Consider the following 21,971-nt stretch of genomic DNA (forward strand, 5'->3'; position numbering starts at 1 on the left):
CTGGGATTGGCTCTGTCAGAGGTCTCGCACTTTTTCCATGTTAAATTCAGAATTACATTATATTACTCTCACATATAAAATCTTAAATTTGGGACAGTCATATGTCAAAGACCCCAAAGTACCTTATTATTCTAACAAAGCACTTCACTGTCAGACTGCAGGGTAAAAGCAGAATGGGTGGCAGAGCCTTCAGCTATGAGGCTTTTCTACTATGGCACAAACTCCCAGGTTGGATTTGGGAAAGACTTTTAGTTCTGTGGGTTTCAGCCCACTGCAGGACTTCTTTTCTTTCATGTAGCTGCAGAAGAACATTGTTTATTAAAGCAGCACTGATACTGCTGAGACATGCAGTGAGTTCTGGCATTCACATGACTCACATAAATGTGTCACAGAAGCCACTGAGTTTACCGTTTTTCCTCACATGCTCCGGGTGCAGCTGAAGTCATGAATAACTTTCTCCATAAAGTTTGAGCATCTTCCACACGATGAACGATCACTGGATTAAATAAACACCACTGTGAGGAGATGTGCTTCAATTGTGTGTAGTTTTATTCCAGCTTACAGAGGTCAGAGTTGACACGGTGAAGGGATCCAGCTGTCAAACATCTCAGATAAATCACAGAGACAGATCACACATTTACCTCTTTTCTGGCAGAAGAGGGCAGCAGCCTCCACTGAACAACCTCACTAGACTTTACTCATGCATAGAGGAACCTTTTCTCTTTTTTTAAGGTTTCACAGTTAAGCCATTAATGCCTTCAGTGTTGCTTCTCTCCTACCACTTTGTAAAAAGGCACAGACTGTAAGAAGGTTTGGGAGACCCCATTTTCCAACATTGAGACAGAAACAATGGAAGCAGCTACAGGAGAGCCACACTCCGACAAAAAAGCGAACAGATTTATTCTGACGTGCTGTTCCTGAGAGTAGATCATTTGGTTTCTCAGCAGGAATCCAGACTGTTGTGATTAGAGTAAGAATTAAGTGACAGCATTGATCAAAAGTCCCACAGCAAACATCCAAAGACAAGCACCAGTTTGAAAATGTAATGAAAAAAAAAAAAGGAACAAAGAAGCATTTCATTGTGATTAATAATCACAGACTTAGGTCACGATATCGAAACACATGAATTGAGTCTTGTGCGTCGAATAGAAAACTCTCAGAGGCCTTTGTTGAAGTAGACGTGTCGTATGCTGTCCCCATATTGAGACCTGATGGAGTCTCTCAGCTCAGGCTCCAGCTTCGAAACAGCCATAGAGCTGCAGGAGGAGGAAGAGAGGACAGAAAGGAAAAGAGGAGCACAGTCAAAGGTTTGTTTGCATATCAAGGCAAAACAAAGTGTTGTAGTCAATGCTAATGAAAGTGTAGAGGACAACACACATTTTTGTCAGTAAAAAAAAAAAAAATCTACTCGGGTAATTAGGAAAGCAAATTATTATTTGACATGTACTTAATATTCATTGTTATAACGTTGTTATTACAGCTCTTCAAGGCCTCAGTAAAGAGTTATAAATGAGTTTTACAATACAGGATGCAAAATACATTTTAAAATGAGCAACATATTAAAGTAAAAAAGTTGCACTATTCTACTGTAAGTTTATAAAATCTCAGCAGGTTTTATTAAAGATAACTAGACATGTGCCGGTCTTTAGCACCGTGTGTGAACACTTTACTTCCTGAACCTTAAGGACGAAAGAACAGGCGATTTTAGGTTTATTCTCTCGCTGAATCGTTCGAGTTCTGGCTTAATCTCAACATAAAGAAAAGTGAGTCTTATGCCCCCCAAATTTTTAAAATAAGAACTGCATTTTACTTTTTTTCTCTTTAGTGTAAACTTACATTAAACATGGACAACATTTCATATAGACAGCAGTGTGCATGCTTTTACTCGTGCAAAAGCTTAAAAAGAGAGTGAACGTAAAGGTGGAAGCCAGTTTATGAGCTAAGGCCCAGTTTAACATGACTGTGAACCGTGCACAGCTGCTCCAGTAGAAAATATAGAATTGGTCAAGTAGAGAATAGATACTCTTTAAAGTTGAAATACTTCCAATGGGGGGAAAAACATGCTCTCCAAACTTAAAATCCATGAGAAAGTTTTGTGTTTTTACCCTAAACACCAGCTAAACCATAAGTCACAGTGAACATCTGGAAAGCAGTTGTTAAGCGTCTTCATTCCACGCTCGCTGGTGCTGCGTTTTAATTCCACTCACCTCACTGACATTTCATTTTTTAGCTTTGCCTTCAGAGAACAATGAGTTATGGACTACTGATCTGATTGTAGACCATTAGAAGCACCTGTTAACCGCACACTCATCAATAATATTTTTCTTTTATAAGCATTTTATATTTTTATGAAACAAGAGCAGCGGAGAGAGATGAGAATTAAACAAAGGGAACGGCATGTGGTACGCATCCTCACCATTTTACTATCGGGTCACTCCCAAACCTAAAATTTAAGGCGGTAAGTCCAGACCTGGGCTGCACAATCAGACTAAACCAACATTTAAATCAATGATCATAAGTTCCCAAGCGGGCTTACATTATAATTTATATTTATAATTTGCTGGTAAGATGGAAATAAACTTGTAAAAATATGATTTGCCACATTTTATATGAGTCTTTCAAAACAAACTAACATACAGATAAGCTGCATCCTTATTTGAAAATCTAACTTCAGTTGAAATTGTTTCCCAAAAGTTAATTTTCTCTGTGAGTTTTAAACTGGATCTGAAGACTGAGATGATGAAATATGTCTGAGCGAGCTTGAGTGAACAACACGTTTGAAAGCTGATTAGAGGCCAAGACACTGCAGCAGGATTTATTGTAACTCCAGGAATTCCAGCATCGCAAATTAATCCACCAGCTGCACTAACACGGACATCTTTTATCGGACCAAAGCCACAAGACTTGAAAACCTGAGCTTTCTGCTTTGGATTTTTAAAATCTAGTCGATTAGTGTGGACTAGTTTCTGTAGCAGAAGCTGATTGTGTGAAACAGCTACAACTTAACTTAGACACAGGTCTTGATAACCTGCTTCCTCCTATAGAGAAGGTTCTACAAAAACTCTTATATTTATTATTTATTCCTAAGTTTTGTCACACAGCACACTGTTTTACTTTGATTTTTGTCAATTCAAACATATGTGAGAGAGAGCATACCATCTGAAGCTGAAGACAACGTGTCTTAAAGTGTTTTAAGGGCTATTCTGAGGCAACTCTAATGAACTCTTTTGATTACAAATACTATATTTCTACAGTACGGAAACCAACTCCACTCCTCCCTTCATCTAGAACTTCTCTGAACACTTTTCAGATGAGTTGAAGATCAAAAATTTGAGTTGCGCTTCAAAAACAGAACCAACCAATGAGCAACTGCGCTGTAATCCTCCATCTTTTATATACAGTCAATGTTTATTTAAACAAAGGACTTTCTTTTTCCCTATTAATGTAATTGTGTGCAGTCCTATGAAAACTAAATACACCCTTACTGTTTCCACAGAAATTAAGAGAGTACGTAACAGCCAGGAGCTGCTAATCGTCAGCAGGTGTGGGAACCTCTATAAAAACAGAGGTTTTGGCAGTTTGCTGTTCTGGAACATTTGCCACAGTCCCAGCAAATTCATCCCAAAGTCAGTTTGTGCTCAAACAATCTGCAAAAACCCAAAAGCTACATCACTGACTCTGCAGGCCTCAGTACAAAGAAAAAGACTGAACATGAAGGGCTTGTTTCTAAAGGTTGCCAGGAGAAAGCCCTTTCTCTCCAAAAGGAACGTGACAGCACAGCTTACTGTGAGCACGGCGGTGGAAGGCTGATGATGTGGGTTTATTTTGGAGCCACATGATCTCTACATCTTGTAGTCATTAAGTTAACCGTGAATTCCTGAAGTATCCTCAAGTCAAATGTGAGGTCTGAGGCTAAAGCTTGGCTGAAACTCTGTCACGTCACAGGAAAACGATCTTAAGCGTAACAGGCGGATAAAGAAAACAATTGAGGTGTTGCAATGGCCCAAAGTCCAGACCTCAACCTCATTTAAGAGAATAAATGAATGCTCGCAAACTTCAACAAACTGTAAAGAAGAGTGGGTCACAATTCCTCCACAATGACCACCAAAGCACAGAGAAAATGTACATAAATACACATGTCAAGAAACCAGGCTGACTAAAGCTAATTATTTCTTGATGCTCCTTAAAGTCCACAAACTTGTGTGAAAGTAAAGAAACAGTTTCATTACCATCTCTGAGGGAACAGGGAGCAGGCAGCCGGCACCATGAAGATCAAACTTTGGGGAAAAAGGACAAAAGTTACCACTGAAATACTCCAGAGGACATTATAGTACACCTGACCCTGTAAACTCTCTGTACTTACAACCCTCCCACCAGCATCACTTGAATTGGTCCATGGAGAAATGTGATTCTCTGTAAAAAGCGAGAAAAGCACAATGAGGACAAATGCACACATTTAGCAGGAGAACGGTAATGAAGACGAACATCATACCTGCATGAACTTGTATTTTTCCAGCCTTTGCATGATGATGGGGAGGACAACTGACAAAAGGAGAAGAACAAGAACATTAAGTGAAGAAGAGAGAGAGGATTTACCACATCTTCATGACATAACTTTCTCCTAAACACTTCTTTGCGTACTCATTCCTGGTGCGGCCATGGTAACCCGAGAAATGACCACCTGAGCGATGCCTTTTACTGCTGCTTTCTGCAAACAGAAAAAATGGAGACAATTTAAGAAAAAATAAACACATTACAAAGTGCCTTGAAGTGCCTTAAAGTGTGTCCGGACCGTAGAGTGGCCCAGTTTGTTGCCATTTTCATCTGTGACGGCGATGCCATTCAGAATTTCCCTAAAAAACAGAGAAAATGAAGATGAAAAGACTAAAAACAAAGAAAAAGGAAACTGAACATGAATAAGTGTTTCTCTTAGAGATAAGAGGGGAATGTGTTTATTGTGTTGTTTTACTCATTTATTTTGGATTTATTTTATAGCTTTATTGTTTTGTCTTGCTCTGTACTTTAACAATATACAGTATCAAGTACTGCACAGTTCACAGTAAACACTCTTTTATTGGGTCGCTATTCTGACTTCACTTCATCTTAAACCTTCAATACTGAAAAAAACAAACAAAAAGAAGTGTAATAATCTGTAACGAGAGAGGATCTGTACTAAAGGCCCCAGACCCTTCCCTGTGTCTCATTCACCTTCAGTCTCTCCCCACTTTCTTAATAAATGCCCCAAAGCACCAAAATTAAGCTTTAAAAGGATGAAAAGTGCTCTCTCCAAATCACGAATGTCACAAGCATCAAACTGGAGAACAAAATTGTGAAAATGAGCCAGCTCCTGTTTTTCTACCCGTGGAATGCAACGATCTCTGCTGAGATTTCCAGAAAAAAAACTAAACAAAAAACATTAAGAGTGTGTAGAGTAACATTAAAAGTATAGATTTCTTGTTTTTGCAAACACAGAAACTTATAAGCAGCTCAGAGATTACACAGATGCACACAGAAATCAAGGTAAGCTAGTTAAAGATGTTAACTTTATGATATTTCAGCAAAATGCTAATATCTTGAACTACGACTGCTGCGTCTGTTGTGCCAACTCTACACAAACACATACAGAAGTCCTAACCATCCCAGTTTAGCAAGTAAATATGCCAACTTTAAATAATTTGTGCAACTGGTTTGGCAGGTAGTTAATTATTGCATAATGGCCATTCAAAGTAAAAGTTAAAAATAAGCTTTAAGGCGACGTGATGTTCCGAGAAACAAACACATTTACTGAAGTTAAAGCTGGAATTTTCTTTGCGTTTACGAGCCTTAATTAATCCTAAAAACTCAAAATCTCTGAAATTTAAACCACAAATTTAAGGAGAAAAAGCCAAATCTGCTTTGAATTTAATTTAACAAATGATATGACTTCACTTTGTGAGGGTGGATCATCAAACTGCAGGCAGATGGTAAACAATGACAGCACACATTAGTAAGAAGGTGCGACAGTAAATGACACCATCGGTACGCTGGAAAATCTTTCTTCTGATAATCTGGTGATTCAAAGTTAAAATAACAAGTATTTCCTTATTGCTTTAATTCCGGCACAAATAATTATTTAATTACACAATGGCTATAACATCTGCTAGTTGTTACTTTAAACCCTATTTTTCTTCTACTTTTTTTTTTTAAATCTGTGTCATTAGTGCCAAGGCTTTCTACTAAATCTGTTCTTTCCTTCTTATTTTAACTTCAATGGCCCAAATATGCCGTGATATAAAACAAAAGGGTGGAGACAGCTAAATTTCTGACTTCCCAGGGACCCTTGGTAGATAAAAAAGGTCTACCAAACTGAATAAATATAGTCGTGCTGCAAGCATGGACATGTGAACCAAATTTAATGAGATTCAGTGAAATAGTTGTTGAGATCACTGAGATAATTAGGATTCTGGTTGAGTATTGGTGCACTTAACCTTCCATCAAGAAGATGTTGAAATATAAAGTAGAAGTTTGTTTGAAAACGATGCTGGTGGAGCTAAAGGAAAACACGCAAAGACCGAAGGCTTCATCATCTGGAAACCATGAACATCTGTGCAAAATTTCACGGCAAATCATCAAATAGCTGTTGAAATATTTCAGCATGTACCAACTGACCTACATTACCATCCCCTGAGCCATAGCTAAAAGAGATTTACACATCACGCCACTATTTTAAGATCAGTAATTCTCCAGAACACCTTCTCTCAGGATCTAACACAGCAAACACTGCTCTGTGGTTGAGTATCCTCAGGAAGCCTGCCCTTACAGAGTCACTGTGTTTCAGCAGACATGGCCAAAAAAAACCCTTCAGTTCAAAGAAAAACGCAGGAGGACTCACTGCTGCCTCATCATGGGAATGTTAACACAGTTGGCAGCTGCCACAGCTACAAAAGGGACCCAGCGAGCCACGAGAGGAGGAGCTTTCTGTGGGAAAAAGCAGAGAAAAGTCATCATGAATATCACTGTAATACCTGTAAAGATCTGTGCAGCTGTGACTGGGTTAAAGGGACATTTTCAGCTTTTGTTCCTGTTGGTTTTTGTTCACCAACAGCAACAGGATATATATGACAGAAACCAAGAAAAAGCATAACAGGTCTGACCCAAACTATTATTTATAAGTTGGTTTGGCCACGATTTTAAACATAGGGCATAAAAGTGATCGCATCCAGATAAGTTTGACAACAAAACACTTCTTAAAAACAGTCAGCACTGTATGAGTTCCTGCGTGCAGCATTTGTACCTTTGTGTAGAGGTTCAGTCCGACCGCTGTTGCTAAAGCTGTGCTGGTCGCTGTAACGTAGGCTACTCCAATCTGTCTGAGAGACACAACAAAGGCATCGAACAGCAGCTGCTATTAGAAAACTGTTTTTTTTTTTTAATGTTTACATAAATAGGCATATAAAATAGCCAGCATTCAGTATGTGGAGCTCTCACACGTTTTGTTTTGCATCCAGATAAAATTAAGGTGTGTTTAAATGCACCCATGTTTATATTTATCCAAATACTGCAAGTGTGCATTTGGTTAAGCTTCCACTACATGCCATTTTTATGATACACTGTGAAAGGGGTCATTTCCTGCTTTGTGCTACAGGTTGGAAAGGATAACTCTAGAAAATATCTCCCATAATTGTCCAAAGTTTATGTGTGAAAACTGCTTTACAGGTGCATGGCATGATATCCACCAGCACACACCATGCACCTGATGGCTGGATATGAAGAAAGCTACCTGTAAATCAATCCAAGAAGACAGGATCAAATCAGTTTGTTGTGCAGACCACTTTGGAAGGAAGTTTGAAACAATTATTACCGATAAGGTAAAAGTATCTGACGAGAAGTCTTTCCCCGTGGTAACCTAGTTACCATGGGGGAATGGAAAGTGGCAGTGAAACTTGCTACTGCTCTTTTTACCTCTACTGATGCCCTCAAAAATTTCTAGTTGCTCGCTGATGCTGTGAGAGTTCACTGCATTCTTATCTGGAGGATGTGAAATGACAAATTTAAAGTCTTAAGAGCGCTTACTTGGGAGTGATGGGGGAGGCAGCGTTGCGGTTGGTGTAGTTGACTAAAGCGTTGAAGGACTGATTTACCCACTGCCAGAACACCACAGCAGGAACTGTCCTAGAAACAGACATGAATTATGAAACCTGTAGAACTTCCTCTGCAAGAAAGTAGGATGTGGTAAAATGCAGCTCTGCCTGTTCGCTCTTCTCTACCTGTAGAACTGCAGCATGAAGCCGGTGATAGCCATGCCTCCGGGTACCTGGAATGACATGCGGCCGATGAGGTTCATGCGGTCTCCTGTGTCTGGGTGAAAAGCTGAGTCGTAGAGCTTCTTAGCGTAGTAGAGCTGCTCTGCTGTGGTGCCGGGAGGGATGGATCCCGCTCTGCAAAGCAGCAAAAAAACACACTCAATGACGCTGGCGGAGCCTTTCGTAACTACAACACAGATTTATAATAAAATCTGCAGAAGCACGGTTACATCACAGAGAACAGGGTATGAAGCAAAACGTTGAAGGTAAAATGGGAATTTCTACGATTTTGCCACAGACGTGACAGGTGGTTTCCTTCTTTACTTAAACTACTCTTCTGCCGTTAGTTTTGTGTTCTGCATGTGAATTGCAATTATTTGATTGCAGAATGCTCTTTTTTTTCAGGGTGAGTATTAGGACTGTCCTACTGTGGCTGTCTGCGGAGGGGGAAACCAGAGCTCCTAAAACGAAACCCACTGGGAGAACATGCAAACTGCAAACAATCTTTCCATTTCCAGGTTTGAACCCAGGATAGAGCAAGCCAATGAGCCACTGTGCCCTGAATGTCTTTTATCAAAGGAAACTTGAGGATGGTCACATGACACGAGACATTTTAGAGCTTGTGCATTCATTATCTCACCTGCAGCTTTCTACTAAAGCTTTGGCCTCATCTAATCGCGAGTCAGGCAGGAGTGCTGTTCGGCAGTCGGTGATGTTGAAGAAATGTTTTAGTCTCCCCATGAACGTAGACTGATCCCATCGTGGTGCGTCAATGTCAAACGAGCTCAGAGCCATTGCGTCTGTTAAAATCCAGGTGCAGATTAATGCATCAAAAAGCCTCGCAGCTTGTGTTAGTGCGGGACGTCACTCAGCAGCTGCAGTCAGATCCTGAGGAAAAGAGGAAGAAAGACATTATTACAGGACAATCAAAGAGTTGGTGAATAGTTAATGCATGCTCTTGTCCTCCTTTGAGCTGATGTAACATTAACAGATTTTTGTTTTTTTAGCTCAGCGGCTCAGAGACACTAGTTTTCTTTACCTTTGAACCCAACGTCCCACATGCAAAGGTGTATGTTTATAAAGCTGAGACACAACACAAAACTTATTTGGATAATTAACATCCAAACAGTCTCTTCGGTTTCCCTAATCTAAGAATTTCATAACACTCCCTTGGGTTTGAAAATACATGTATCCATGACAAATCTGAAAAGCTGTGAGCTTTACTTTAGTTTCTAGTACCAGTCCAACGCTTCATTCCATTGTGGTTCTGGATGTAAGGAGTCCATGCGAACACGTAATCACCCTTTTAGCCGTTCTGCTTCCATAATGAAGGATTGACTGGACTCATGGGGTCACTTAATTAAATTTGCGAGAGCTTTGACAGTGATGTCAGTGTCTAGAGCACCAAACCTACAACAGCAGAGTGAACCCAGACAGCTGTTTGTTATATCAGCGTACATGCTGAATTTGATGCTCATGACGGTGATGTTTAAGAGAAGAAAACTGAGCAAATGTGCAAGATACAAAAACAGCTATTTTAATATTATTGATTGATTCATTGATAAGTTTTACAAGCCATCATTTCTTACAACAAATGAAGCAGATCACACATCCGGAGTTAATTCAAAGCCTTGAGTTTGTATTTGATAGCTTTTAACTGTAATTTTAAATATAAGGTCCAAAGGAATGCAAGTGCAAGTGAGAGAGACTTTCATTAGACTAAAAGAAATAAATAAATAAACCCATCCGAGAGACAGCAAAAACTTCAGGAGTGGCCAAATCAAGAATCTGGTATATTTATAAGAAGGAATGAGACGGCCAGCTCAGCAACACCAAAAGGCAAGTCAAAGTCTACCTAGATCACCTTGAAGGTGCAAGCTACTGGTTACACTGGTCTAGAAGTCCAGAATAGACTGTGCCAGAAAGCATCTAAAAGAGCCTGCATAGTTATGAAAAAAAAATTAAAAAACTGAAAATACTAATCAAGGTAGACGAGAATGATGGGAAGAGAAAAGTATGAAGAAGAAGAGAAACGGCTCATGATCTGAAGTGTAAATGGTGGAAGCGATGTTATGGCATGGACATGTATGGCTACCAGTGCAACCGGGTCACTGGTGTTTATTGATGACGTGACTGCTGATAAAAGTAGCAGGATGAACTCTGAAGCATGCATTACTCTCTGCTCAGATTCAGCCAAACTATTGGAACGGGCTTGCAAATAGATAATCACCCAAAGAACTGCAACAACATTCCTTTGCCTTGAGTTTCTCAAAGCAAAGAAATGAGATATCCTTTAACAGCTTTACCAGAGCAGCCTTTTCATTTATTAAACCAGAAAGGTACAAAGACCCAGAAAAGATCCTTGACTTCAAGCTGAAAGTCTGCACTTCAGTCACAGCTAAACTACTAAAATTGTATCTTTATCCAACAAATTACTGACCTGACAGTATAAAATGCTTTAAGTGCAAAGAATAAAACCTGTGATATAAATGTGGTTTGTATTGTACAAAGGGATTTCAGAGCTCAGCAACTTGCCTTCCTCATAAAATTATGGTGGTTATAGCCACAAAAGTAACATATTTAAATACTTTGCTCCACATCTCCTAGAGGAAACGGTGCCCATGTTGGCATTAAACACTGGTAAACATACTAACTTTCGTCTGTTCAGCATCATTCCTGCAACCCCTGCTGCGATATCGTTGCTCTGACTATCCTGTAGCTTTGTAGCTCAGGCTCTCTAAAGTTAGGCTGTTGGAAACATCTGCTCTTGGGTTTAAACCAAACACAAACTGCCTAAAAACCCTCAAAGCCCAAACGTCTACTAGAAATCATCAACCACCTCCTGTTAATGGGTCCTCGGGTAGTGATTTTGAGTTTTTTGCAACTGCACCATTGTGCTTGCTTTGAAGCAACCGGGGGATCCAAAACGTGCTGACTACAGCTCAGCCTATCCAAATGTCCCACAGTTCATCTCCATTAGGCACTTACTGTAAGTTTTAGGTAAGTTTTGAAACAGGTGAAATGTAAGGGCGAGGAGAAGAGGATATCAGCGGTCTCTGAAGGTTCAGCCTGGTTGGAACTGGATTATTTCTGAAGCTGTTTGTTTACAAAATAGGTCAAAGGTCTGTGGAACATGGTCGAGAATAAGTCAACGTAGATCCTATTACCAGGACATATAAATAATAATATTAAAGAACATATGTAGGACTGCATCTGAAAAAAATTATTACACCTTCATAACTCTTTATTTTGTTTGATTAAAGATTCAGTTTACAGTTAATTTAAAACAGAGAGAACAACAAATCTTCACATTTAAAAGCTAAAACTAGAAAAGACTGAACTTTTTTTCATGACAAATTATTAAACACTTAAAAAAAAGTGATGAGGACAAAAAGCCTTAGCTGCAGAGCACGTATCCCGAAACTCTTGATGTAGTGCTTTAACTACATTTTTAAACAACTTATCAAGCCTTTATCAAATATTTCCACCTGGACCAAACCAAATAATGAAACTGTCACCTGTAGTGAAGGTCAGCAGGGTGCTAATCAATTTGGCCACGGTCACGAAGAACATGATTGATTTGTTCATTGATAAATCAATAGGGAGGCTGACTGATTATATTGTGAATAATAATAATAATGGATTGCATTTATATAGTGCTTTTCAGGGCCCTTAAAGCGCTGTACAATTCCACTATTCATTCACTCTCACATTCACACACTGGTGGAGGCAAGCTACAGTTGTAGCCACAGACTGACAGAGGCGAGGCTGCCATATCGCGCCATCGGCCCCTCTGGCCATCACCAGTAGGCGGTAGGTAAAGTGTCTTGCCCAAGGACACAACGACCGAGACTGTCCGAGCCGGGGCTCGAACCGGCAACCTTCCAACCTGCCAACTCTTTGAGCCACGAATAAGACACAACATTGCAAGAAGACCTAAATGTTTGCTGCAGGGCAACAGCACAGATCCCATAAATTATTGATAAGAGGAGCAGTTACTTGGGTAAAACTGCAAGTATTGCACTTTAGTAATGCTCAATTACAAGTTCAACTCCCATAGATAAATCACTAAAAGTACTAAACCAAGCTAAATAATCCCTGACAGATATGATTATGTAATAAAATGATAATAAGCAATGTTTTGCTGTAAAGCAACATTTCACTGCTGTAGCTGGCTAAGACGAGGCTTGGTTAAAGTGAACCAACTATTGAAACAAATGAAATATTCACATATAAGGGGCTGGAACTGTGTGGGGTTTTTTGTTGTTGTTGTTTTGTTTGTATATTTTGAATGAAAAATCAGTGATTATTAGTGAAGTAGTAGAGTCAACTGATCGATCAACCAATGATTACTATTTCTTCATCCATATGGTGGAGTAAACGAAATAAGAGATGTAACGTGCAGAGTACTGCAGTACAGGTAGTTACTACTGCTGACTAGCAGAAGGTTGCCAAACTGGATCTGTAGGCCAGAGCCCTAGTAACATCTGGATAAGTAGTAGCACGTGGCTGCTAATGGTTGAAATGTTAAATTACTTACATGCAGTTTGCGGAGAAGAGAAATGTGTGGAGACCTGTGTGAAGACAACCGACCAGAGTGCTGTGAAAAGAGTGAAAACATGTCAGTTGGGGCTCACTGACTGATGCAACTCAGTCCTCGCGTTACCAGCTGGGTCTGACGGGGGGGGACCCCCAGCAAAGCACGAGCCAAAACACCGACACACCGGCTGCTAACACCGCCCTTTGAAACCGAAAATATACCTGTGTATACACCTCCAACGGACCAGCAGAGCACGAACCTGCCAGGTGGTCAGCTCAACTCCCGTGCAGGCACAGTAAAAGAAAAAAAATGCGCACGTGGCAGGTTGTCCTCCAATCAAAGGCTGGAGCAGATGGGGCAGATCCTTGCGTTTAAACCGGTGGAAACCGAACCTGATATTTGGCTGAAGACTAAAATTAAATTAGAAACTGGGGGGCGGGGGTGGTTCCAGATGTTGAATCAACCCCCTCCAGTTTACAGCTACTGTTAGTAGCTAGCTAATTACTTCGGTGACATTATATCCGGTTTGTTATGGTAAAAAGTAGTAAAAATGTATGTCCGTTGACTTATTTTAACATTATGGACAAGAAGAGTGCACAAAATGAGATTTCAAAGTGTACTGTCTAAAGACAATTAAACGTTTAGCAGGTAGCTAACTAAACTCGTCCACCTTAGTTTTGGGTTTAGCGATGCCTTCATGGTACTTTGTTTAAAACAAAATGTAAATAAGGAACACCCGTTTACACTGGTCTGCTGCGATAATGACCACTTAGTAACGAGCCGCTACAAGAACGAATAACACAGGGAAATAAATGTTAATGAACAGAATCCATACACTTCGATTACAAAAGAAAAGCGTATCCCCTCAAAACAGTATCAGAGTCGGCATTTTGTATTTTACCCATTTAAAAAAAATGTTTCATGAATGCAACACGACGCGGAATCTGTGCGTATCTCTGCGTCTGACGTCACTCCCCTTAGTAACCCTCGGCGGCGTCTCCAGGAGAGAAGGCAACAAGATGGTGAGTTTTAATTTATCGCAAACATTAGCGCATAACCTAACACAAACTTCCTCGAGTGCTCATACTTCTACACCTTATCGTCCATTTTTAGTTATATCAATTGTAATAAATTCCGTCACCACCAGGTTGACAAAGAAAAAAAATCGACTGCCTTGTTGCTTCGTTCAGTTATCAGGGGAGATTAGCTTAGCACGTTAGCTGTGTTTAGCTCCCATTTGCGTGCCGTTATCTAGCCCTGCCTGGGAAACAAATTAGCCGTAAGGATCAAGAAAGTCAAAGCACAAGATCTGACTTGCTGCTCAGAGGATCTGTTACCGTTAGACGAGTGCTTGTACATCACCAAAATCCATAGAGGGTGCTAGAAATGGCCTGTTGGTGGATGGAAAGAAGAGATGTGTTTTTGCAATGGTGGTTAGCTGCAGCAGTGCTCCCCCTGTCCCCCCGGAACAGTAACACCACGCTGCTGTTTTTAACTGCTTGTTGTAGGGATTGCTGTCCATCCTGCGCAAGCTAAAGAGCACACCAGACCAGGAGGTGAGGATACTGCTGCTGGGTCTGGACAACGGTGGGAAGACCACACTCCTTAAACAGTTGGCATCTGAGGACATCAGTCACATCACGCCCACGCAGGTAAGACACAAAGGATGTTTGTAGACAAAGCGTAGTCGTGGAACTTTCATGTGTTTCACCTCCTCTTACTTATTTTATCTTCTTCCTGCAGGGATTCAACATTAAGAGCGTGCAGTCTCAGGGGTTTAAACTAAATGTCTGGGACATTGGAGGCCAGAGGAAGATCAGGCCGTACTGGAGGAACTACTTTGAAAACACAGATGTTCTGGTGAGGAGATGATGCACCAAATGAAGCAATATGACCTTAATTTCAGTAACATGCAACTCTTTCACAAACTAACAAAGAAAACTTTTTGTTTCAGATTTATGTCATTGACAGCGCTGACAGAAAGAGGTTTGAGGAAACGGGTCAGGTATGTAACTGTGTATAAGGGTTTTGGCTCCTCACCAAAGAAGTTTCAGTTTCCTACCAAATGAACGGTGATAAAAAAAAAAGAATTGGACTATATGTAGTTATAAGTGAATTATAAGTAATTAGGGTTATTCCATTTCAGGTCTTTGTAGGTCTTCTGCTCAACCTTGTACCATTCTTCGTAACAGAAATGAAAAATAAAACCAAGTTTTGGAGTTTCCAGATGGTTCTCTAATTATGACTGAAAAAAATAGTTAAATATATGCATATTTAAAAATTTTGAACCTTCCTTTACCTACCGTTTTGAGAAGTACTGCCCTGGAGGAGTCTTATAATTCAACTTTAATTTTTAATGTACTAAGAAGTGTTAAAAATGTCAAAAAGGATTCTACATGCTTTATTTTACAGTATTGTGAAACTCAACTCTATACCAGTAAATGTCACTAGTTGTCTTTCACATGTTCTTACTGGTGTGTGTTCAAATATGGGACTTTACACAACTGTTTGAATTTTGTTTTTAATATTTTAATTACCCAGTGCTCAGACATTTTTTTAATGTATCTGTCCCAGATTATACATACTGGTTCATTTTATGGCAAGAAAGCCAATTATTTTATTTATTTTTTATTAAACAGCTGATTATTTCCCCCAAATCATTTGTAAATGATACCAATCCTATCCTAAAACTTTTAAATTAATAAGCAAGAAATACATTTTATTTATAGTTTTTTAATAATTACAGAAGCTGAGGATATAGTGTTTAAGGTGTTAGGCTATATAATATATATTTTATGTTAGAAATAGAGAAAACATGGATAATTCCATGTTTTGCTTCTGACTTTAAATGTGGCTAATGCGTTCACCTTACACATGAAAAATACCTGGTTTGATTCCGGGAGGAGACCCAAACCAGCCTCAGGATGTACAAGCTAGTGCAAGCCCCAAGCCCGGATAAATTGAAAGGTTGTGTCAGGAAGGCCATAAAACATAAAATCATAAAATCTGACCCAAATCAAATATCCAATATATCCATGTGGCAAACTCCTGGGAAATAAAGTAGCAGCTTAAAGGTCTTCTTCTTCTTAAGGATCTGAACCCTAGAGCTGTTTTACATTACAGTACAGTTGAAGTCCCTTCTGGTTGTGTAAGTGTGTGTCTGTCATGTTGTGTAGCTGACAGATGTGTGTGTCTGTGTGTGCGCTGCAGGAGCTGGCTGAGCTGCTGGATGAGGAGAAGCTGAGCGGTGTTCCTGTGCTGATCTTTGCAAACAAACAGGACCTCCTGACCGCCGCCCCAGCCTCCGAGATCGCAGAGGGTCTCAATCTGCACACCATCCGGGATCGCATGTGGCAGATCCAGTCCTGCTCCGCCCTCACTGGCGAGGGGATTCAGGTGAGCAGATGAACTGTGCTTCACCTTTGTTGCATTTAAAAATTATACATATATCTATATTTTCCTTCTCACCCCACTGCTTCCCCTAAATTTAATACAGGAGGGCATGAACTGGGTCTGCAAGAGCGTCAACTCTAAGAAAAAATAGCTTTGCTTGTAGTCTTCTACTAATCAGGAGGACCAGCAGCAGCAACAGCAGCAGCACACACGCATACACTGACACACATTGCACCCTCCTGAGCCTTAGTACAAGGGATATACCTGTGAATGTACACACACTACTAATCCAACATGGACTTGGAGTTTTTAACCCCTCTGCATTCCCGCATCGCTGATGTTTACTAATCTCAGCACATCTTTCTGTGCTGGCCTCTACAACGAGGAGGGGCGTTTGCCTTCAAAAGGGAACCCAAACCAGCATATCGACCCCTTCCACCCCTCCGCCGTCCACCCACGTCACCATCTCTGTCCAACCGCAGCCACCCATGCGCAGCCTGTCACAGCCTCAAACATTCCCATTAAACTGCTGTCTTTCACTGGAATTCCAACATGTTCTTTAAGCTCTTTCACACGCTGTCCTGGAAACCACCCCCCTCCCTCCATCTCACCCCTATGTCGTGACAGTTTTTGTTGTTTTTGGTTCTTCTTCATTCCACAAAAGGCTGTAACGCGCTTTTCCTGCTATGGCTCTGTTCAAAGTGACGTATATTTTTGTAATTGTCTTATTTATGGTGAAGTAGAGTGTAGAGCGCTTTTGAACAACAGCTCATGCAGCGTGTGTGTGTGTGTGTGTGCGTGTGTGTGATTTCAAGGATGTTTGAGAAACAGTCCAACTCCCCCCACTACAGATAAAATAATACTCTACATGTTAATATGTAAAAAGGAGGCTGAAATTAAATGGTTAAAGACATTTTTCGATCAACTGTAAATAGCTCAGCTCTGTGTTCATATGTTACGTTATGCACATGTTATAGAGTATTTGTTACCCTGCTGTAGTCTATAATGTTTGCATATCTAATGTATGCCTGCAGATCTGTAACAGAGGAATAGGTACTGTATGTCCCAGTGCATTTCTATGTGCAGGTAATTCGCTCCTTTTGATATTCTTGAATGTAATCTGTCCAGAGCTGAAGATACTGTATGTGAATAAAAACACGAGAAAAATGTTTCACAAGTCTTACATTTATTTAGTTTCTGGATGCAGTAACATACTTGGATACTGAAGACTTGGTCACATAAGCAGGTGGAGTCGTGTGCTTAATGACAACAACCACCCTCTGTGGAGAGGCCTCTGTGGGAGCTGATGGGTGGGGCGCAGAGCATTGTTTTCACTATCAAAATGTGGATTTGATCTAGCAGTACGATACCCTACTTGTATGGAACTGCAGCACACATTTGTCCCTCTTGTGTGCTGGTATAAGCCTGCGTCACACAAGATTATTATACAGTGAGATAATAGGTGTGGAAAAAGCAAAGATTTTAGTTAACCAAAACAGAAATAACTAGACTTTTGTGGGGGGGAGTGTTCACTGGGACAGTGTGCATGCGTGTGAGTCAACTGCCTTCATTTAGTGTTTGTGTTGAGAGTCATGACAATATAAAATCAAACAAATCTGTAAAAAGGCCTCCAGAACCTTTCAGAATGAGCTGATTGTTTTATATTAAGTAAGTTTAGTACATTTAATGACCCATGCAAAATTTTACCTTTCTTCTGGGATTTCCTTCTGAACTACCAGCCCTTGAATTATATAGGCATTGCTATAAGTGTTCTGCTTTTCAAGTTACCTTATGTCTTCTAGCATATTTGAGCTGTCCTAATTTTTCAAATAAAAAAGATATCCACATGAAATTTCCAGGGCTGAAAGACACATTTACTGAAAAACAGCAACCAAACCAGTTTTACACATTCCCCATGTGTCACGATCTCATTTTTGTTCTATGGGGAAACTTGAGCATCAGTATCATGGGATATATGACAGCTTCAATAGCAAAACTGCCACTTTAATGTCTAGGATGTAGAGTAATAGAAACAAGCTCTGGCACCCAGGATGTTTTCTCTGTTTTCTGTTAATTCACTGGAAAAGTTCAAAAAGTATATATTGGGTAAACTTGCAGGGGTTATATCACCATGTGTGGTCGATGACGGTTAAAACAAGGTTTAGCATATTATAAAGGTCTGATTTCTATCTATATTTTAATACTGGGATCGTCTTCTAGCCACGATTTGTTTCTAATATAGTCCAATTTTGCATGAATTAAATCCAAAACCTGAAATTCTATTTATTCAGACAATTAAAACCATGTTAATGTTGAATAAGTGAGCTTTAAACATATATTCAGCCATCAATCATCTCTTTAGCTTCTCTAGAATAAAAAATAAATGAATAAATAAATAAATGCTGATGTTTAATAAAATATTCGTTCTAGATTTTCTTGAAATTCCATATTATTAACTAAAAACTCAGAGGTCTCCTGAAGGTATTTTCAAACTCTTTGCATAATATATAACATAAAATCATAAATGTTGCACTTGCATAGGTGTACAAGGTCAAACTGTGAAGGATAATATAACATTAAAAATTTGACACATCCACCAACCTGTTTGAAAATCAGTGAACTTGTCTGTAATTATGATTACAGCTAAAAAAAAATGTATAAAGGTAAATTTAACTTCTTGTTTCTTGAAATAAAATCTTAACCTGTTTAAAATTAGGGGTAAGGTTTAGGTTTATTTTTAACTCCTTTATGTGCACGTTTCACCTAGTGCACACAGCACATACACAAACTGATGTACTCAAGAGCTAAGATGCATGTGTAAAGGAACTGATCTGAAAGCTAACACCTTCTAGTTTTAGAAACCATGCTTGTTTAGCATGCAGCTAAAATGTACCCTCACCCACATAGAGCTCTGCCTGTGACCTAATGAATGATAAAGCTACAGTAGTTCAACCTATGACATGGAAAAAACATGTGCTTATGTTTCCAAAATATCTACAGTTGTGGTAAGACATTTTTATGCACGCATGAATGTCATGGTAATTTTAAGCGTTGAGTGATTTCTTTGAACTGCTCTTTTTACAGAATGGAATGACTGTACGCCATACACCTTTAATGATTCTAAAAGCAGAAATTGGGTTCATAAGTTTGAATCGACTCTCCTCCGCTTATCCAGTTCAGGGTCAACAACCTTCAGGCATAATTCCAGCTGTATATTTGACCGCTCTTCTTTGCAGAGTTGGTGGAATTGGTTGGCTTCCTGGTACACCCCCGGCTTAAGCATAAATTTTCAATAGGGTTGAGGATCAGGGCTTTGCAAAATCCCTACCAGAAGCATACTATTAGCTTGCTTCATCCAATTCCAAACCACTTTTGATATGTGTTTGGGATCATTGTCCTGTTGGAACACAATTGTGTTTGACATTTGAAACATCTAAGCTGCTGATTTGACCTGAAGTTAAAAAAATGTAATCTTCCAAACACTGTGGCCAAATAGCTCAATCTTTGTGTCTGACCATAAAACTTTTGTCCAGAAGCCATTTGGCTTGTCCAAGTAGGCAGCTGAAATTTCACTCACGCATGTCAATTTTGGAACAGGAGCTTTTTTATTGGTCAGCACCCTCTCAGTGCATGGTAGTATATGGTCGTTTCACTGTGGACACTGACACTGGTGTTCCAGTGAGTGTTGAAAAATAAATAACTTTTATGCTACCAAAGAGGAAACTGACTGTTATAGTCAGTCGTGATCACTAGTAGGAAGTGAATAGAAGCTTCAGCACCTTATTAAAATATTTAAATCAGTATATGTATATATTTGAGCTTGTATTTGATGCTGTGTAGATTAGAGAAAATCCAAAATAAATTCAACCTTGTTATCTAAATTGGGGTTTTTAAAGGCATTAAATATGCATGCTGTATAATCATTCTAACCTGGAAAAAGAACAGTTCAAAGAAATAATTAAAACCTCAAAATTACCATGACATCATGCTCATGATGAGCGTATGCAAATACTGACCACAACTGAATGTTCTTTTCCGAGATGCTACAGGCTCAGCCTGTCCTAAAATGCAGAATGACAGCTGTAAGATACCATCGTGATACATCTGGAAAATTACTTCCACTGGTGACTTGTACAAATGACTTATAAATGTCTAATCACTTATAAGTCATCACTGATGATGCATGCCTGTGCTACTCCAGGTACTACTGGTGAAAACCAGACAGTACTGCCTGGAGAGGATCAATGGCTTCCTGTGTTACAAAATATTGTGTCACAAAATCATGTCGTTCTTGTGAATATGTATTACAATATAACAGTTGCAGTGTCAAATCAAATCCTGACAGGTTGTCAGGTTTCAGGTAGGTGGTGCTGCATCCACCGGTCTGGGTAAGTGCCTGATGTCCTGGGGCTGTGCTTGAGGAACCGTTGAATCTTCTCCCCCGAGCTGAAGTGACAAATATCAGGAAACAAATACACCTCATCCACCCACAAAGGCCCCTGTTTAACTTGAGAGCACTTAACTGTTACAGACGTGAGCGATAAACAGTTGTATGACACTGCAGTCTTTCACCTCCACCCAGTAGTTTTAATATAACTACGCAAAACTATTTAACCTTCAAATGACTAAGTTGTATAATTGGAAAAAAATGTTTCATGTCATGAATTCTACTTCTACTTTTACATAACTTTTATAAGAACTGTTTTTTTTTTAAACATTTGTTGTCATAAGTTTTGGTAGTGACAACTTTTTGATTGCTACAACTTTCAGATATTTCAGTGATCTCAATATTTGAAGAGTTTCAGGAGTTTTTCTGCCAAAGTAAATCACACGCCCACAAACATGATGTGTGCTTAGGTGTTGTTTGAAACAAACCTTGTATCAGGTCGATGGCTGAGTTTTAAATAATGAACAGGAAATAAACTGAGGCCCAGAGCTATGGAAGCTTGTTTCCACAAGTTAAAATATCTTAAATTTTTTTTGAAAGCCAGACCTAAGTTGAAATTTTGAGCTATTACCTCAAGATTTTGACTTACTGACTGAAACTTCTATGCAAGTCAAAAATGTTAAGATAACTAAACTAGAATTTTGACTTATGGATATATTTATCCATAAGTCAAAATTCTAAGATATTTATCTTTTTTCTTTTGTAAGCAGCAGAAACAACAACAAAATGCAATCTATTTGACTATTACCAAGTTATGCTACATTTCAGAGATAGTTTTCTTGCTTTTGTTTAGTTTCCACTGGTTTTTGCTGTTATAATAAGATATCTTTTTATCAGAAAAGGGATTTAGAACAGGTATTACCACACAACCACAATACTTTGTTTGGCAGCTCACTGACAGTCATGCAGACATCTCAAGTCTCAGTAGACAAAGCCTCATCAGACTGAAACTACAGCAGACATTTCCTGTTTACTTTTATTTTATTTTAGTTATTGTTTCAGTTTTTTTATGCCTTGCAGCAAAAGTTTTGTTTTGTTTTGTTTTTTAATTTTTTTTTTTATTTCTGTTAACTAAAAATGTTCCACTCATAATTTTATTTTAGTTTTTCTAGTTTGGTTTTAGTTAACCATGGCAATGTTGCTCGGTTACCCTGACCCTCTTTGATTTTACATAGAAAACCCATGAATGGCTCATATTTTCTGCTTAAGTGAAGGCAATCACTGACTGCAGGAACCTTAACTACAGCACTGAGTCCACTTACTATATAACTGATTACTCCCAACCCTGAGTCATTTCATTTTAAAGCTT

General features: G+C 39.3%; 2 protein-coding genes across 4 annotated transcripts; one reads left to right on the forward strand and one right to left on the reverse strand.

The window, feature by feature from the left end:
* Positions 1–531: 531 nt before the first annotated feature.
* On the reverse strand, positions 532–14,251 carry sfxn2 (sideroflexin 2). 3 transcript variants are annotated; one of them, XM_086304090.1, is made up of 13 exons: positions 14,160–14,251; positions 12,823–12,882; positions 8,923–9,170; positions 8,247–8,417; positions 8,053–8,151; positions 7,274–7,349; positions 6,872–6,957; positions 4,793–4,853; positions 4,642–4,708; positions 4,493–4,542; positions 4,364–4,413; positions 4,230–4,277; positions 532–1,256 (listed from the first exon to the last, which is right to left on the reverse strand). In XM_086304090.1, the coding sequence occupies exons 3-13, from the start codon at positions 9,075–9,077 to the stop codon at positions 1,157–1,159; spliced, it is 963 nt and encodes a 320-aa protein (XP_086160216.1). In that variant the 5' UTR covers positions 9,078–9,170; positions 12,823–12,882; positions 14,160–14,251; the 3' UTR covers positions 532–1,156. The 3 variants fall into 3 exon arrangements, with proteins under 3 accessions (XP_086160216.1, XP_086160215.1, XP_086160214.1); XM_086304089.1 differs by lacking the exon at positions 14,160–14,251 and adding an exon at positions 13,082–13,672; XM_086304088.1 differs by lacking the exon at positions 14,160–14,251 and adding an exon at positions 13,044–13,672.
* On the forward strand, positions 13,688–17,386 carry arl3b (ADP ribosylation factor like GTPase 3b). Its single transcript, XM_086304091.1, has 6 exons — positions 13,688–13,844; positions 14,331–14,474; positions 14,566–14,682; positions 14,777–14,827; positions 16,033–16,218; positions 16,319–17,386. The coding sequence occupies exons 1-6, from the start codon at positions 13,737–13,739 to the stop codon at positions 16,364–16,366; spliced, it is 654 nt and encodes a 217-aa protein (XP_086160217.1). The 5' UTR covers positions 13,688–13,736; the 3' UTR covers positions 16,367–17,386.
* Positions 17,387–21,971: the final 4,585 nt, after the last annotated feature.

This window comes from Aulonocara sp. 'chitande type north' Nkhata Bay, linkage group LG8 (genome assembly GCF_057382095.1).
Source record: "Aulonocara sp. 'chitande type north' Nkhata Bay isolate Kocher_YH1m ecotype deep benthic linkage group LG8, A_spYH_male_GT1.1, whole genome shotgun sequence".
Lineage (NCBI taxonomy): Eukaryota > Metazoa > Chordata > Actinopteri > Cichliformes > Cichlidae > Aulonocara > Aulonocara sp. 'chitande type north' Nkhata Bay.